The sequence below is a fragment of the Euprymna scolopes genome, chromosome 33, assembly GCF_053919585.1.
Source record: "Euprymna scolopes isolate OS-2025 chromosome 33, ASM5391958v1, whole genome shotgun sequence".
Taxonomy (NCBI): domain Eukaryota; kingdom Metazoa; phylum Mollusca; class Cephalopoda; order Sepiida; family Sepiolidae; genus Euprymna; species Euprymna scolopes.
The window spans coordinates 90,053,804-90,069,826 of NC_136514.1; the positions used below are offsets into that span (position 1 = coordinate 90,053,804).

The window sequence follows — 16,023 nt, forward strand, 5'->3', positions numbered from 1 at the left end:
CGTATCTTGATCTGAATCCTTGCAAGTGAACAGAAAAGTGGTGCAAAACTTGTTTGAAAGATTAATTTTACTCGGAAAAGGTAGTCATCTTACATATGATCTTAAGAATGGACAAAAATTAAATGTAAATATTGTGTAAAAAAATAAGTGATAAAATACCTGTCTGTATGGATCAAATCATATTCTCCAGATCCGTAAAAAATTTGACTTTGTCCTCCAATTGCGAAGTTGAAAATTAATGGATCCCAAATAAGAACTGTCAAAAAAAAGAAAAAAAAAAAAAAAGAAAAAGTTTGTTATTGTTTCAAAATAATTTGTTTATTCAATTGGTTTTTTTTTTGTTTTGTTTAATTATTTGCATCTTGACATCGTTTCAAAATAATTTAATTTTTTTTTAAATAAAATATTTGCATGTTAATGTGGTTTCAAAATTTGTTCAATTTTTTTCAAAATAAAATATTAGCATCTTAATGTGACTTCAAAACAGTTTGTTTATGCAAAGTTCTTAAACAATTTTTAGTTGATCAAATGAATGTTCGTTTTAAATTAATGCTTCAGGTAGCAAATTTTGCACAAAGCGATAACAAGCCAAAAAAGTCATTAATAATATTCGATTTACCTTCAGTTGGAATTTTGTATTTGCTGCAATTGATTGATGGGTAGATTTCGTAGAAGAGGTTGCAGAGTTTGTAGTCAACGCAACAATGTGTCCGACCAACAGAAATATCTTCACTACTATTGTAAATAATACCACCGTCAGGAAAATCAAGAAGGAGCGCTCCGTGGATGCTGGAAGTTAGAAATATAATGAACTTGAAGCACTTTCGTGTGTGTGTGTGTGTGTGTGTGCAAATTATATATATATATATATATATATATATTGGACTTTTTATACAAATTCAACAGATATTAGAACAACCATATGAAAAATGGAGAAATTACAAAAAAAGACGATTAAGCAAAAATACTCTGCATTGTTCAACAATGTGGTACATATGAACCACGAGGTAAAATACCAGGTTGAGAAACTGGCGTGGTCTATCCTTCTCTCAAGGGTAGACGGGACTCTTAAACTGTGGTAGGCACCCCGTTTAGTGATGACGTCACAATAAAATATGCCCTTGATAGCCCTGGCGAAGCATTAAGTATTCAGCTGCCAACAAGATTCGAATTACACTACAAACTCGCATAGGGAGTTCAATCTCGGCTACAACCGCACTGGATGGATGGTTCAACAACGTCTGTCTAAATGAAAACATGCCAGCTAAATACATAATATATAACAAATAAATGACAAGTCTATATTCCAAATTTCAAGATATTGACCATCTTACAATTTATTCCTTTAAGTACATTCACTTTCACAATTCTTAACACCTGTTTCGTAGCACAAAATCATTCATTTAATTATATCAATCATTCTGCTCTTATCTCATCAGAAGAAAAAGCAATTATTACTTCATTAAAAGAAAAAATATTTTTTTTTTACTAAAATGATTTGGATATGCATTGTTTTATTGTTAATAACTATAAAACCAGTAATAAATAAAAGTATAATCAAGCAGAGAATGTCATTTCTAATGTTTGCTTAAATGAAAAAATACTGCCTAAATGCACATAATTTAAATATATTAAACTGGAAATTTTTATCTATACATTTTACAGCACATTATCAAAATACTAGCCGTACACATCCACGCATTGCTGTGGCTCAGTTTGTTTAAATGCCCCCCCCCTCTAAAAAAAGAGAAAATTTGTTTTTTATAAGGATGAATTAGTGTGGCAAACTTTTTTTTTTCCATTATCCAAAAATATCCTTAAGCTAATTAATAAAGAAAATAGTTTATTTAGTTATTTATTTGTGGACTGTTATCCTCATTTATTATAGTTGTTGATTCATGAAAATCTGAGAATACATAAATAAATGCGGAATGTAAATTAGGTAGTTGAATTTTGTTTTAGTTATAGCAATTTATCGTAGCGAGATGCATGGTAAAATGAACACACGGACACAGAAACATGCAAGAAAAATAATAATCAGAGCGAGAAAAGAGAAAGAGAAAGAGAGAGGAATGTGGAAGAAATGGTGGTCGTAAGCTACATAAGATAGTGACTATCAGGGTAAATATATTAAATTTGTATTTGGCATATGCTGTTGAAAACCTATGGTACTTTGATTCAGAGGGAAATTTCTGCAATCAAAATATTATAGACTAGCCTGGGTGCCCGGCATTGCCCGGGTGTTTGGAGATGTGTGCTGAGCAAAAAAAAAAAAAAGTGACGTCTTTGCCGTTGCGTCCATCTCCAAACTGAAAGCCGGAAGTGATGAAAGTTTAAATTAAGCCTAGTCAATCAAAAAGAGGGGAGGACTTTAAAATATATCGGCGGAAAAAAGTGACCCCTTCCTGTAGAAAAGTGCCCAGTTGAGGGTGAAGGAATTAATGTTTTTAGCCAATTTTTCGATATTTGTCGTCCGAAAAGTTGAGCTTCAAAAGCATACTCTCGTGAAAATCTGTTGCCTCTGTCGAAAGTTTAGACAAACATACATTTAAACAGATTTATATCATAGACTAGCGGAGGTACCCAGCATTGCCCTGGTGTAGTGAGGTGTGTGGAGGGGGGGGGGTCCGTAATCTAAACAATATCATGAAGGAATTATTTTTTGTTACCGTCCCTCATCGTGAACGTCTAATTCTATAGACTTTTTTTTTTTTTTTTTTTTTTTTTAAACAAACAGCAAATGTGATGGAAAAAAAAAAGGGAAAATAAAGAATAAATGAACGGGAAAATTGTATAAATAACCCTGTTTAAATATTAAAACTTTAAAAATGGGGGAAAAAATAAAAATTTCCAATATGCTGCCACAAACATGCAACCTTAAGACAATGACGCTGTCACTATAACCACTGGTCTAGAACCGCGTGAGCGAAGTAAGGTCTTTTTTTTTTCTATTTAATCAATTCAAGGAAGAACATTTTTTGCACATGCATGTTTGGCTAAATTGTCATGAAGGAACGATTCTTTTGCTATCCTCCCTCATCACGAACGACAATTTCCAAAGGAAATAATTGTCCATTTTTTTCTTATTTTCACATATTATTTGACCAAGACATCACCCTTTCAGACGGTACTGGTTTTGACCCGGTCTGATGCCACTGAGAAAAGTTTTAGGCAGATATACATACATACATTTAAACAGAGTTTTGCCCTTTATATTATAGACTAGCGGGGGGTACCCGGTGTTGCCCGGGTGTTTGTAGGTGTGTGTATGGGGGGGGGAGGGAAGGTAATTAATAATCCTGCTTAAATATTATAAAAAAGACGATGTAAAAAAAAAAAAAAAAACAAAAACAAAAAAAAAACGGAAAAAAATGGCATAAATAAACCTGTGTATGGGGGGGGGTAAACTAAAGAATAAGCGAAGCAATAAAAAATTATAAAAAAGACGATGTAAAAAAAAACAAAAAAACAAAACAAAAATAAACCCAAAACAAAAATGGGGAAAAAAATGGCAGAAGTAAACTTGTGTATGGGGGGGGGGGGGGTAAACTAAAGAATAAGCGAAGTAATAAAAAAAAAAAAACGTTTGGTCGGGAGGAGGGATTGAACCCGGAAGCCTTGACGTGGAAACCAATGCCATCTACTTAACGGTCTCGACCACGAGTGAGAGTAATTGATTAGCGTGTTAAGTTAAAACTTATAAAGCTAAAAGAGGTTTGATTGACAGGAAGACGGTAAATGAGGTCATCGCGGGATCATTATTTTTAGTTTTCACTTTCCCCAGATGATGGTGGGAAGGAGGGGGGGGGGAGCAGCGTGAAAGCCAAGAACACGTTTTTCACTGTATTTATACTAAAATGCAGGACAATAGGGGACATAGACAAGCGTATTATTTTATTTTACTTCACATTTTTTATGATTCAGCGTGTAGCGTTTATTAAATTACGTAGTTCGTTTCCTGTCTAGACATCTCTATCTGTCTCTCTCTCTCACTTCGTCTTCCTTACTCTAGAGTGTTACTAAAAAAGAAAATGGCATCTGGGTTTGTTTTTTTGTAAAAACTTCGATCGTTAATATTTTTTGTAAGCATATTTTTTTTTTTTTTTTTACTTCACATTTTTGGCTTGTTATTTTTCGTTTAACTATCGTATCTAACTATTTTTAACGTGCTAATAAATTTGGTTATGTTGTCATAGCATAGAAGTTCATAGTTTAGCTTGTGTGAGGGTTAAGAATTTTTTTACCGATAACAACAATGTTTTTTAAATTCAGACTGCCATTACAGCTTGCTGACGTCAAGATCACGTGACATGACTCAGCGGGTTTTAAATACAAGTTGACCCAAAATAAACGGCCCCGTGTATACTGTATGTAGAAGGGCAATTATAAATCGATTTAAAAATATGTAATGCTTAACATTAAAATGTCACTTTTTTGTAACCTAGAAGTCGCTGAAATAAAAGAGACAACCTTGTTTCATAAATCGGAGATATTATAATCTAGGGAGCATATAAAAAGTTGTAAAAATGAGTGACCGCGGATGTACAAAAAAAAAAAAAAGCCCACACAAACACACATTTCCGCTTTTATATTATAGACTAGCAGGGGGTACCTGGTGTTGCCCGGGTGTTTGGAGGTGTGCGTGTAAAAGAAAAGTTTTGGTAGGAAGGTAGGCTTGAACCCCAAAGCCTTGACGCAAAGGTGGAAACGAAAGGGAAAAAACGCTAGGCACCTAACGATCTTGGCCACGAGGGGAAAAGAATTGATAAGCTTGTTAAGTTAAGGTTTATAAAGTGTGAGGAAGTTAAGTGACGTGATGTTCGACCTAGTTTTGCGCTGCAAGCCAGCTACGGTTTCCCCCGCCCCATTATTCGCTTTTTGAAGACGTGGCGATGGTAAAATAGCTAGTAAAAGTCAGGCAAATTAAATACACACGCGACCTCCGTTGTTGCCAGGTATTGCAGGTGTACGAAAAAAATAAAAAAGGAACAGTTTCAACTTACTCATCGTAACAACAGGTTTGCATAACACCATTTTTCAAAAAAGCCGTTTCAAAGCAACCAGCATCGTTGAGTTTGAAAGTGTAGTCTAAGTCTGCTTGCTGTTTCGTGCATGGACAAGGAATGGCAGCTGTACTGACAAGTGGTGTCCGGTTCTCATTTTCACAAAACCAGTCCAGGCAAAGCATGGAACTTTCCATACTGGTCCCAACATCCTTTATGACACGTCGTCCTGTTGTACCTGAAGCAAAGGATACAAAAATGCATCTTTTAATAATTGTATAATTAAAGAAAAGTCTCAGTTTACATAATATTTTATATTTAAGATAATCCTAAACCACAATATTTCATTTTATATTTAAGATAATCTTAAATAACAATTTTGCATTTTATCTTCAAGATAATCCCAAATCCCAATTTTATATTTAAGATAATCCTAAATAATATTTCATTTTATATTCAAGACAATCCTAGATCACAATATTTCATTTTATATCTATACTCCTATAAATTCGTTTTTCTTGTGTGTATTGATAATCATATTAAAAACCCTCTTTTCTATTTATTTAAAAAGAAAATACAACTTTTTTTTTATATATGGATCATACAATTGCATTCATCTGCAAAAGATCTAGCTAATTTGCATATTCTTTTAAACATTCATTTTAATTAATTCCCTATTAGTTACTTCGGTTTTTTAATGGGATAATCATCTTTAGTTAACTATTATCTGTAATTATATTTATGCAGATATTCTACATGATTTATACTTGCGTAATATTTGCGTAAAAAATTATAGTAAACACAAAATTGCTTCCATATATGTTTATGTATACATATATATTTTTGTTTAATCTATCTATAGATCTATCTATATATCTATCTATATATCTATAAAAGTGAACGTGTGTGTGTGTGTGTGTGTGTACATTTCCTTACACAATAACTGTCAATTTTTAGTCTACAGACTCGAAATTTGATATATAGGGTATTGAGATTTGGGAAAATCTACGTGATCGGTTTTGGGCCAGAAATTTGGCTGTTAAAAGGGTCAAAGTTCAACAATTTGACCTTTGAGAACTCTACCAAACTCCTCTGACAATTTGGGGTTTAAACACTTGAAATTTTAGATATAGGTTCTTTGCACATGGATCTAACTTAATAACTTGATTAGAGCCAAAACAATAAATGTTAAGGGATCAAAATTGACCGTTTTTTTTGCTTAGCATACACCTCTAAACACCCGGACAATGCCGGGAACCATGCTAATCTATATATATAAAAGCGAAAATGTATGTATGCGTGTTCGCTTTTTCTGTATGTCAACAAAAGGCTTTTTTCAGAGAAGCGGTCGCTCGCTTCACAACTTTTAAAACTTTTTATATCACATAAATCGTAATATCTCACAGTTAACAACGAAGCTCGCCTGTCTATTTAATTTGCTCGATTTCGGGAAGATAAATATTCAACATTTGGCGCTCGCCGCATGTGGGTTAGTCTTTTTCCTGTAACATCTTGGGGGGGAGGGGAAGCGTTCAGCAGTAAATGAATACTATCCCGCAGTCAAACTTGACCTCATTAACTCATTAAAATGGGCACCTGCTAAATCCAAGTAATTAAATAAATTCAAACATGTTTCCGTTAGCATGTCATGGTGGGGCAATGATTAACATTGCACGTTTTTTTTTTCACACTTTAATTTACAACTTTGCCTCAAGGGTTCAGGTTCGATCCTCATACTTATTTTTTTGAACCCCACTAACCCCGGAGTTTCCACACACACCTCCAAACACCCGGGCAATGCCGGGTACCCATCGCTAGTATATATATAAAAGTGAACGTGTGTGTGTGTGTGTACATTTCCCTACGAAATAACTGAATTTTCAGTCTACAGACACAAAATTGGATATACAGAGTACTGAGATATGGGAAAATCTTTGTAATCTGTTTTAGGCCAGAAATTTGGCCGTTAAAGGGTCAAAGTTCAACGATTTGACCATTGAAAACTACCAAACTCCTCCACCAATTTTGGGTATAAACAATTGAAATTTTGGATATAGGTTCCTTGGACATGGATCTAATTTAACAACTTGATTTGAACCCAAAACAAATGTTAAGGGTCAGAATAGGGGTCAAAGTTAAAAAAAAAATTGACCTCTGCAGTCTCTACTAAATTACTCAGACAAATTCTGGTCCAAACATTTGAAATTTGATATAAAGGGTATTCAGAGATAGGGCAAGCTTTTTATTCGGTTTGGCTCGAAAATTTTTAGTTACGAATATATAAATGTATGTATGTATGTATGTATGCATGTCTGCCTAAAACTTTCGACAGAGGTGACAGATTTTTACAAAATCATTTTGAAGTTCGAGCTTTCAGACAACAAATATCGAAAAATTGGCTAAAAACATTAAAATCTTCACCTTCAACTGCGCACTTTTCTACAGGGGGAGGGATCGCTTTTTTCGCCCATATTTTTGAAAGTCATCCTCTCCTTTCGATTGTCTAGCCTTAATTAAAACCTACGTCACTTCCAGTGTGGCGGTGGTCGTAACAGCAAAGACGTCACATATTTTTGCCGTTCTTTTCTCCCTTCGGCGTACGAGTTCGAGCCTGCCTTCCTACTACCACTTTTTTTTTTTTGCTCAACATATACTTCGAAACACCTGAGCAACGCCGGGCGGAAATGCTAGTTTAAGATAATCCTAAATAACAATTTTTTTTTATTTCATATAAGATAATCCTTAATAACAATTTTGCATTTTATATTTAAGATAATCCTTAATAACAATTTTGCATTTTATATTTAAGATAATCCTAAATCACAATTTTTCATTTCATATAAGATAATCCTAAATAATAATATTTCATTTTATATTTAAGATAATCCTTAATAACAATTTTGCATTTTATATTTAAGATAATCCTAAATCACAATTTTTCATTTCATATAAGATAATCCTAAATAATAATATTTCATTTTATATCTAAGATAATCCTTAATAACAATTTTGCATTTTATATTTAAGATAATCCTAAATCACAATTTTTCATTTCATATAAGATAATCCTAAATAATAATATTTCATTTTATATTTAAGATAATCCTTAATAACAATTTTGCATTTTATATTTAAGATAATCCTAAATCACAATTTTTCATTTCATATAAGATAATCCTAAATAATATTTCATTTTATATTTAAGATAATCCTTAATAACAATTTTGCATTTTATATTTAAGATAATCCTAAATCACAATTTTTCATTTCATATAAGATAATCCTAAATAATATTTCATTTTATATTTAAGATAATCCTTAATAACAATTTTGCATTTTATATTTAAGATAATCCTAAATAACAATTTTGTATTTTACATGGCACTGCGGCAACGTTTACAAGGAAGTGAAAACAATGTTTGATAGTTTGATAATGCATAGAAATCGGAAAGTGAAAAAAAAAATAAATAAAAATGGCATGGGGGGGGGGCGTGTCAATATCAGAGAAAAAGTTTTCTCTCGAAAGTTCAAAAACAATACATTTTATTGGGTAACATATATAGTGGAAAAACGAATTGGATTTAAAAGGTAAAGTAATTGCAAGTTTACCCACAAAAAAAAAAACAAAAAAAAACAAAAAAAACATGATCGTCACCAGATCAAGAAACTAATGTATATCAACATTAACAATGCATAATGAATAAAAATGCACAAGACAAAATAACATTATAGATGGATCGGCAGACGGTACGTCTCGTAGGGAAAGATCGTCTCCCGGTCCTTTTATTTACAAAAAGAACAGATTTCAAGACTGTCGCGCCCTCTAGTGGTAGTTCATTGAAGTGCAAGGGAGATAATCCGTAGTTCATTGAAGTGCAAGGGAGATAATCCTGTCCAATATATTACAGAAACGATATTTAAATAGAGAATTTAAATGCTATCAAGAATAATACATCAGAGAATGAACTAATGGATAATTTGGAAAGACGTTGAAAAAGTGGAGTCAGTGACATGAATAGCGTGATTAGTGTGGGATGGCGTTGAGTGAGAGGAGGTCAAAAAAGTTCCCGGTGACATAGATCAAACCCATTGACTTCTATTGACAGCACGTACACCTCCGTGCAGCACAAGATGGTCAGTGAGTGTAGATAGATTGCAAGTCGGTTAACGGGGATTACAACCCGACACGAATACACCTTAAAATAAATAGGAGATGCACATGCGTTTGTTAGGCAGTCCACAGTTAAGAGTCCACAGTTTGAGTTTGAGAGTCTAGAGTTAATGAGAGAATCTTGATTCAAGATGAGAAAACGAAAAAAGAAAAACAAAAAAAAAAAGATCCAAATCGCTTAAGCAATGTAAGGCGGCCCTGTCAAAGACGAAATCCAAATAAAGACCCTAACCCGATAATAAAAAAAAAAAAGATATGCGTCTTGAGATCTTATGTAACACACACTAATGACTGTAAACATACATATGCACACACACACAAGACAGACGGTGACGGCCATGTCACAATTATATAGACACCATATACTTGAGAATATCTATATATCTATAAAAGTGAAGGTGTCCGTGTGTGTACATTTCCCTACGAAATAACTCAATTTTTAAGTCTACAGACTCGAAATTTGATATACAGGGTACTGAGATTTGGGAAAATCTTTGTAATTGGTTTTCAGCCAGAAATTTGGCTTTTAAGGGGTCAAAGTTCAACGATTTGACTTTTGAGAACTCTACCAAACTCCACCGACAATTTTGGGTCTAAATATTTGAAATTTTAGATATAGGTTCCTTGGATATGGATCTAACTTAACTTAATTTGAGCCCAAAACAATAAATGTTAAGGGGTTATAATAGGGGTCAAAGTTAAAAAAAATTGACTGCTTTTTTTTTTTTTGCTCAACATACACCTCCAAACACCCGGGCAACGCCGGGTTGTGATGCCAGTGTATATATATGACTACTTCATTTAATCACATAAATTAATATACAGAAGTATAATCTTATGCGTAAACTTTAATAAACTTAATCCCGCACACTTTGCGCACTTCAAAATAAATGTCTAACCAAAAGCATAGTTTACCAGGCCACAATATTTGTGAAAGAAAACTCGAATAGCAAAAAATATTATAAATGAAAGTTCAAGTGCTCCTGGAAGTAACGGTAACTAAAATGGTGACACTGTGCTTTCCAAATTGAACTGTACTACCAGATGTACCCAGCAAAACCAAACGCCATAGTTTAATTGAAATAATTTTGAAAACAATAAATACAAACAAGTCATGAGATGCAGAGGCTATCAACATTTGTTAATTGCGACTCATCGGGTCATACTCTATATTTTTTTGACTTTTTATAAACTCCGCTCTATCTTAAATCTAATATATATAAAAGGCACTAAATCTGTGTGTCTCCATATTTTCAAACTATCTCTTCCGAAACTAAAAGTCACAGAGCGGCGCTAGGGGTCTCAAATGATTGGATTTTTTATGAACCATTCTTTTATGGGTCTTTAGCCGGTTAAAATAGTTTTTTTAAGGGGATCAAACATGAGTGAAAATCGAAAAAAGTCATACATTCATCTTAGTTTATTTTCAATCAGTTCATATGCGTGTAACGTCACCAGCTTTGAATGCTACAGTTTTGGTTTCGATTCTAGCTGATGGCACCCAAATACTTTTTTTTTTTTTTACTTTTGAAATCACGACTATAACAATACGAAATCTGGACAAATTCAAATATCATTTAAGCGTATTTTATGATTGGGTAAAGACCCCGCCTCCACTAGTAATAAATAAAAAAACGAGTTGCTTTGTCCCCCTTTCATTTTATTTACAAAATTCATAAAAGGACATGCCTGTTAAACAATTCTTCTGGCATAACTAAAAATTAAACTCCCTTTATATTATCGTCATGGATAATTTTACAAGTAAACCAACCGGCTTTTGCTATCTAATTAACATATGTACTCATGGTGTCTACCAAAACTTTGTAAATTAGCTTGAAAGAGGAAGAGAATGTCTCTTTCTCAAATTGCTCATGGAGATAAAATCAAAAAGAAAAAAATTAATTTGGGGGGGGGGGGGTTGAAAATTATGAATAGAATCATTACCTGCTGATGGAGTTTTTATCCAATCAAAAATGTTCTTTTCAGATGGCAAGCTCACAAAGTTCCCTTTACCAGGAAAATAGCCAATCAAAACAGGTCTATTATTGGCATTTTCATTGAATTTAATTTTTTCAGCATCATAATTGAAAATGGCGTACAATTTGTTCTCATTGGATGTAAGAACTATTTGGAAAGTTATCGTCTGAAAAAAAAAAAAAAACGAAAATAAATAAACACAAATAAACGAAAATAAGCGAAAAAAATAGATAAAAAAAGATAAAAAATAGATAAAATAAACAAAAAATAAAAACAAAAAATAAAAACAAAAAATAAAAACAAAAAATAAAAACAAAAAATAAAAACAAAAAATAAAAACAAAAAATAAAAACAAAAAATAAAAACAAAAAATAAAAACAAAAAATAAAAACAAAAAATAAAAACAAAAAATAAAAACAAAAAATAAAAACAAAAAATAAAAACAAAAAATAAAAACAAAAAATAAAAACAAAAAATAAAAACAAAAAATAAAAACAAAAAATAAAAACAAAAAATAAAAACAAAAAATAAAAACAAAAAATAAAAACAAAAAATAAAAACAAAAAATAAAAACAAACAATAAAAACAAACAATAAACAAACAAACAATAAACAAACAAACAATAAACAAACAACAATAAACAAACAACAATAAACAAACAACAATAAACAAACAACAATAAACAAACAACAATAAACAAACAACAATAAACAAACAACAATAAACAAACAACAACAAATAAACAAATAAACAAATAAACAAATAAACAACAAATAAATAAACAACAAATAAATAAACAACAAATAAATAAACAACAATAAATAAACAACAATAAATAAACAACAATAAATAAACAACAATAAATAAACAACAATAAATAAACAATAAATAAACAACAATAAACAAAAATAAATAAACAAAAAGATGAAATGATTTAGCATTATAAACAATAAACAAACAACAATAAACAAACAACAATAAACAAACAACAATAAACAAACAACAATAAACAATAAATAAATAAACAACAATAAATAAACAATAAATAAACAATAAATAAACAACAATAAATAAACAGCAATAAATAAACAGCAATAAATAAACAGCAATAAATAAACAACAATAAATAAACAGCAATAAATAAACAACAATAAATAAACAGCAATAAATAAACAACAATAAATAAACAGCAATAAATAAACAAAAATAAATAAACAACAATAAATAAACAACAATAAATAAACAACAATAAATAAACAACAATAAATAAACAACAATAAATAAACAACAATAAATAAACAAAAAGATGAAATGATTTAGCAATATAAACATTCACATTTTTGCATGTTTAGACACATGCTAATTAAAGGTTTGCTGCAAGCGAGAACTATTAAACTACAATTTGTGTTATGTTGATTAATCGGACAATTATTCTCATCTTGGGTGTTATTAGCACAACGTTTCGGTCGCTGCAACCTGCAACCTTCTTCAGGTGTTGAAAGCATGCTTCTTTTTCTCTACTCAGGAAAAGAGGGTTGGCTCTGCGTTACAAGAATTTGAACCGTGGGTTTGAGGGTGGGTCCGTAAAAAATTCAGAATTGCATTATAATTTGCTTGTCTTATGGTATATCAACCCTTTTTTTAATGTCAAATCGAGTAATTTTTCTAATGTCAAATCGAGTAATTTTTCTAATGTCAAATCGAGTAATTTTTCTAATGTCAAATCGAGTAATTTTTCTAATGTCAAATCGAGTAATTTTTCTAATGTCAAATCGAGTAATTTTTCTAATGTCAAATCGAGTAATTTTTCTAATGTCAAATCGAGTAATTTTTCTAATGTCAAATCGAGTAATTTTTCTAATGTCAAATCGAGTAATTTTTCTAATGTCAAATCGAGTAATTTTTCTAATGTCAAATCGAGTAATTTTTCTAATGTCAAATCGAGTAATTTTTCTAATGTCAAATCGAGTAATTTTTCTAATGTCAAATCGAGTAATTTTTCTAATGTCAAATCGAGTAATTTTTCTAATGTCAAATCGAGTAATTTTTCTAATGTCAAATCGAGTAATTTTTCTAATGTCAAATCGAGTAATTTTTCTAATGTCAAATCGAGTAATTTTTCTAATGTCAAATCGAGTAATTTTTCTAATGTCAAATCGAGTAATTTTTCTAATGTCAAATCGAGTAATTTTTCTAATGTCAAATCGAGTAATTTTTCTAATGTCAAATCGAGTAATTTTTCTAATGTCAAATCGAGTAATTTTTCTAATGTCAAATCGAGTAATTTTTCTAATGTCAAATCGAGTAATTTTTCTAATGTCAAATCGAGTAATTTTTCTAATGTCAAATCGAGTAATTTTTCTAATGTCAAATCGAGTAATTTTTCTAATGTCAAATCGAGTAATTTTTCTAATGTCAAATCGAGTAATTTTTCTAATGTCAAATCGAGTAATTTTTCTAATGTCAAATCGAGTAATTTTTCTAATGTCAAATCGAGTAATTTTTCTAATGTCAAATCGAGTAATTTTTCTAATGTCAAATCGAGTAATTTTTCTAATGTCAAATCGAGTAATTTTTCTAATGTCAAATCGAGTAATTTTTCTAATGTCAAATCGAGTAATTTTTCTAATGTCAAATCGAGTAATTTTTCTAATGTCAAATCGAGTAATTTTTCTAATGTCAAATCTAGTTATTTTGGAAAAAGTAATTTATGGTTCAAGTTGTTTTTATCTTAAAATATTTATTCATAACATTTGGTTTGGTTGTTTTGGTTTACAGCATATCAACTTTTTGGGTTAGGGTTAAGTCAATTTGGTAAAAGTATTTATAATTCAAGTTTTTTTTATGTCTTCAAATATTTATGGTTTAACAATCAGAAAGACGGGATGAGTGTAAAATTATTTTTAAGAAATATTGCTGTTTATTTATTACAAACTAGCCTGGGTGCCCGGCGTTGCCTGGGTGTTTGTAGGTGTGCGCCGAGAAAAAAAAGTGGCAATAGGCAGGCTCAACCCATACTGCAAAGGAGGAAAAGAACGTGGAAAAAAACCCCCAAAAAACCCCTGACGTCTTTGCCATTGCATCCATCGCCAAACCGGAAGTAGCGAAGATTTAAATTAAGGCTAGTCAATTGAAAAGAGAGGATGACTTTTGAAAATATTAGCGAAAAAAGCGACCTCTCCTTGTAGAAAAGTACCCAGTTGAGGGTGAAGGAATTAATGTTTTTAGCCAATTTTTCTGTATTTGACATCTGAAGGGTTGAGCTTCAAAATGATACCAATCTTGTGAAAATCCGTCGCCTCTGTCAAAAGTTTTAGGCAAACATACATTTAAACAGACAGGCGAGATTTATATTATAGACTAGGCAGGGGTACCTGGCATTGCCAGGTGTTTGTAGGTGTGCGTTCTGGAGGGGAAACAAATTAAAAAGTTTTGGGAGGTAGGCTCGAACCTGAACCCTTGAGGTTAACAGGCTGAGGACTTACCACCATACTAAGATGGCAGAGAACGTGTGAAACAAAAATGATTTAAACGTTATATGACAGGTTCAAGTTTAATGAGGTCAAACATGACGCCACAGGGAATGAAAGCGTTGATTGTAGTTCCGCACTTAATGTTAAGTGCGGGATAGTTGGGTTTGTTTTTTTTCCCAACTTTAAACCAACTCCCCTAATAAAGGGGGAGCGTGTCCAAATGAAAGCAATTGTCTGATATGATGGTGAAAACAGACATTGAATGTGTATTGCTTTCTGGAGGATATTCCTGGCTCGTGTGCTGTGGAACTGCTGATATGGAAATACTGTAAAGTGAAATAGAGACGCGGCGATCGAAAAAAAATCTCGAAAATATCGCGTAAAAGTGGGGCAAATTAAAGATCGACTCACGTTCTTAACTCGTAGATATGATTTAGACAGTATATAAAAAGTTTTAAGGAGTGACCCGACTGAGCGAAATATAAATAAAAGCAAAATTTTTTTTTGAATAATAAAATATTTATTTTCAGGAAACTGGACAGCTTGTTCTTTTGGTTTTTTTTTCTTCTTTTTCTTGCTCTTCTGTCATGGTGGTCAATCCTGGCATAACTTGCAATATTTATTAAAAACAATTTCTCTCGTCTGCTCTTTCTAACCATTAAATCTTAATTTATTATCGAGTGTTTCAAACAGTGAATTCCTTTTTATTTATTCATGGTGTTTAGTTTGGTTGTTTTGTAGAGAAAATTTTTGTTTTTGTAGAACATAATTGAGTTTTTCAAGTGAATGGAATAAAAAGCAACAACATGTTTGGTACATTTAAGCCAGGAAAGGAAGTTTTTATCTTCAAATATCCTGATCTGATTGCACCTGTAAGAGAAGAGAAACCACCCAAGAAATGTGAAATTTGTTTAGTTTAGAGTTGACTGCTCATCAAAAAAAGATCCCAATTCAAAACCTAAACACCACAGCTGATGACCTTTCGACATGAATGATTATCCCGTGGAACACTAATAGTACAATTCCTGCTAGAATAATAATCATAACTTTCCCAGCTTCAATTTGATATGACACATGAATATAAACCTCAAACAGATGACTCCCTACAGTATGTTAAAATCACAAAAACAAACAAATCAAAATGACAACCAGTGCTGCAAACCACTTTTGTCTGTATCACATAGTTTGGAAATAATGATTAACAAAATAGGTTACATATTGAACAATTCAATTTAGAAATTTCTGTGTTTGCCAAAAACGTGTTTGGACATACATAGGTAAAATCCATGTGAATGGATTCACATGGTGGGGCACGCTTTGATGTTGGAAAGAATTCCCAATATAATCAGCAGGCAGAGCTAGAGAAGAGTTAGAAGAGACTCAGAGTCGAGTTGCTCAA

The 16,023-nt window shown here is 31.7% G+C and overlaps 1 protein-coding gene across 1 annotated transcript in view; it reads right to left on the reverse strand.

The window, feature by feature from the left end:
- LOC145258346 (uncharacterized) overlaps nt 1–16,023 on the reverse strand; it is a gene marked incomplete in the record, with an annotated part of 299,186 nt that overhangs the window by 86,357 nt on the left and 196,806 nt on the right. Inside the window, 4 exon segments of the mRNA XM_080116539.1 lie at nt 160–256; nt 620–789; nt 5,004–5,241; nt 11,119–11,317. Of these exon segments, the coding sequence (XP_079972665.1) occupies nt 160–256; nt 620–789; nt 5,004–5,241; nt 11,119–11,317 (704 nt within the window).